At 49.6% G+C, this 2,282-nt stretch overlaps 1 protein-coding gene across 1 annotated transcript in view; it reads left to right on the plus strand.

Annotated features, from left to right (window-relative positions):
* Positions 1–840: 840 nt before the first annotated feature.
* FOXG_05314 (uncharacterized protein) overlaps positions 841–2,282 on the plus strand; it is a gene marked incomplete at both ends in the record, with an annotated part of 2,439 nt that continues 997 nt past the window's right edge. Inside the window, 2 exons of the mRNA XM_018383525.1 lie at positions 841–1,566; positions 1,617–1,739. Of these exons, the coding sequence (XP_018240481.1) occupies positions 841–1,566; positions 1,617–1,739 (849 nt within the window). The remainder of the gene's footprint in view (positions 1,567–1,616; positions 1,740–2,282) is intronic.

Consider the following 2,282-nt stretch of genomic DNA (forward strand, 5'->3'; position numbering starts at 1 on the left):
TTCCGGCAATTCGAACCCTCAGCAGAAACACTAAATATTCTGGGCGCTATACCTGCACCCCTTTACCACAAAACTTCTTTATCACAGGATGGGATGGCAATACAGCACAGTCGTCTAGAATCTTCGGTGGGTGGCCAGAATGAACACGAAGTTGAAGATATTCCGGAGACTACAGGGATTCTGTGCGCCGACAATGACCTAAAGTCATCACGAGGCGAGATTGGCCAGCGGCCAACTTTGGAACAGAACTCGCCTAGATTAAGAAGTATCTTGTCGAACAAAGACTAGAAGTCCCAATCTCTTCCGGTGAAAGTGCGCCCAACCATTGACCTCCTTCTGGGCGATTTCAGAAATTGTTTGAAAATGTCAACTACTAAGAGCCGGAAAAAGACAAGCATAAACTGTCCTGGCGGAAGTGCTTCCAAGGGCAAAAGGATCGCTCCTCCAGAAAAAGATGTGGTCTTTTCGAACACTTCAAGTGTTGGTGACCAGGATGCCAGACGCTTCTCATCGCTCAACACAGGCACATGCCTACCCAATATGGCATCGTCAGACACACAGCTGCATGGCTTATACGACCAAAACAACAGCTCTCATGACGTGAATTGTCCAGAGTTATCTCGGCTGGAAGACCAGAGCTTATTAGCTACAAATATAAATAGACCAGTTCGCAGTCAGTCCTCGGGATCTATTATGAGCTATTTATGGAAAAGCCAGTGGCTCAAGCGACTATCGCACACAGCAACGTCAAACAATTCACAGCTTACAGAGCCTCCGCCTCGAATCAAACTAATCAGATCTGATGATCGACGTCCATCAGAGCCTGTGTTGCCAAGCAGCATGGCTCTCCGTAGAATGTCCGCCTGGTCGGCTTTATCTGGCAAGCCTGATCCTGGAGTTGACGGGATACTGTTCAAGCGTGTATTCAGCGATCTCGAGAGGCTCCTCGATGAAACTCTTTCCCTCGCCCTGGACGTCGCGGACCATTCGGAAACCGCAGCTCATGCTAGTCACCCTGCCGTGTCAAATGAGTATGGCACCGATCATGTGGACGTATCAAACTTGTCGATGGGCAACAGACCCCAAGAAAACGTCATAGCATTTCCTATAGATGGAGTATATACGGCCTACCTAGCGAGGCCGGGATGCAGGCGTGCTGCCACTTACACTGCCGTACCCAAACGCCCGCGGCTGGCCGATATAGTTGAGAGCTATTCCGGAACCTATCAGGAGCTTCGAGCAAAGACTCAGGCTGAACGAAGACAACAAAGTGGCCCCTCACGACGTTCTTCACTCAGCAGAAAGTCCCGGAAATCTAACCAAGGGTTAAAGGCGGATCGTAGACGTAGGCCGGTTATGTTGAAAGATCTCCGCAGCACAAGTGCCCTTCTTGATGTCGGAGGAATGGACGCCCAAGGACAAACAACAACTCATAAACGCTCGGCAGCTGTGAACGTTTCATCAGCCGTTCGAAGTGGAACCAGCCATGATGCTCTGCCAGAACATAACATTGCTGGGAGAAGACTGCATGGCGAACATGGCATCAATCTTCGAAAGCGATCGCACGTGAGTCTACGGGACATACAAGGGTTCAATCTTCCAAAGTCGCACATCAGGCAACCGATTGCGAGGGACTAGTCACCCGTTCGCAAGCGATTTGTAGCCTCTACTGCCTGCTTGAGCACAGCACTCATCGGGGTGCTACTTGGTATCTATACAGGCCTAGTCCCATCAATTCAGTATTATGTCGTGGATCAATCACACGTCACTGTTCATGGCAACACCGGTTGTTTCCTTGCCCTTGCTATTCCGTCCTTCTTTCTCTGGCCATTGCCCTTACTCCATGGTCGGAAGCCGTATATAATGTCAAGTCTTATTATTGCAATGCCTCTTCTTTTTCCACAGGCAATTGCAGTCAGCAGTCCCAGGCTTACCAACACTGCGTCTTGGAGGGCGATTCTGTTGGCCTCTCGTACCCTAATGGGTGGCTCTTTGGGTTTTGCTACAATGAACTTTCACTCAGTTCTGACGGACCTTTTTGGTGCTTCCCTAATGTGTCAGCATCCCCATGAAGAGGTTGTGGATCATTTCGACGCAAGAAGACATGGTGGTGGCATGGGTATTTGGCTTGGCATCTGGACCTGGTGTTGGATTGGATCTCTTGGACTTGGTTTTCTCATTGGCGCCGCTATCATTGATAAACACTCGCCAGCATGGGGTTTTTACACCAGCATCGTGAAGGTTGCAGTTGTCTTGATTCTCAATGTGATATGCCCCGAGGT

The sequence above is a fragment of the Fusarium oxysporum genome, chromosome 7 (genome assembly GCF_000149955.1).
Source record: "Fusarium oxysporum f. sp. lycopersici 4287 chromosome 7, whole genome shotgun sequence".
Lineage (NCBI taxonomy): Eukaryota > Fungi > Ascomycota > Sordariomycetes > Hypocreales > Nectriaceae > Fusarium > Fusarium oxysporum.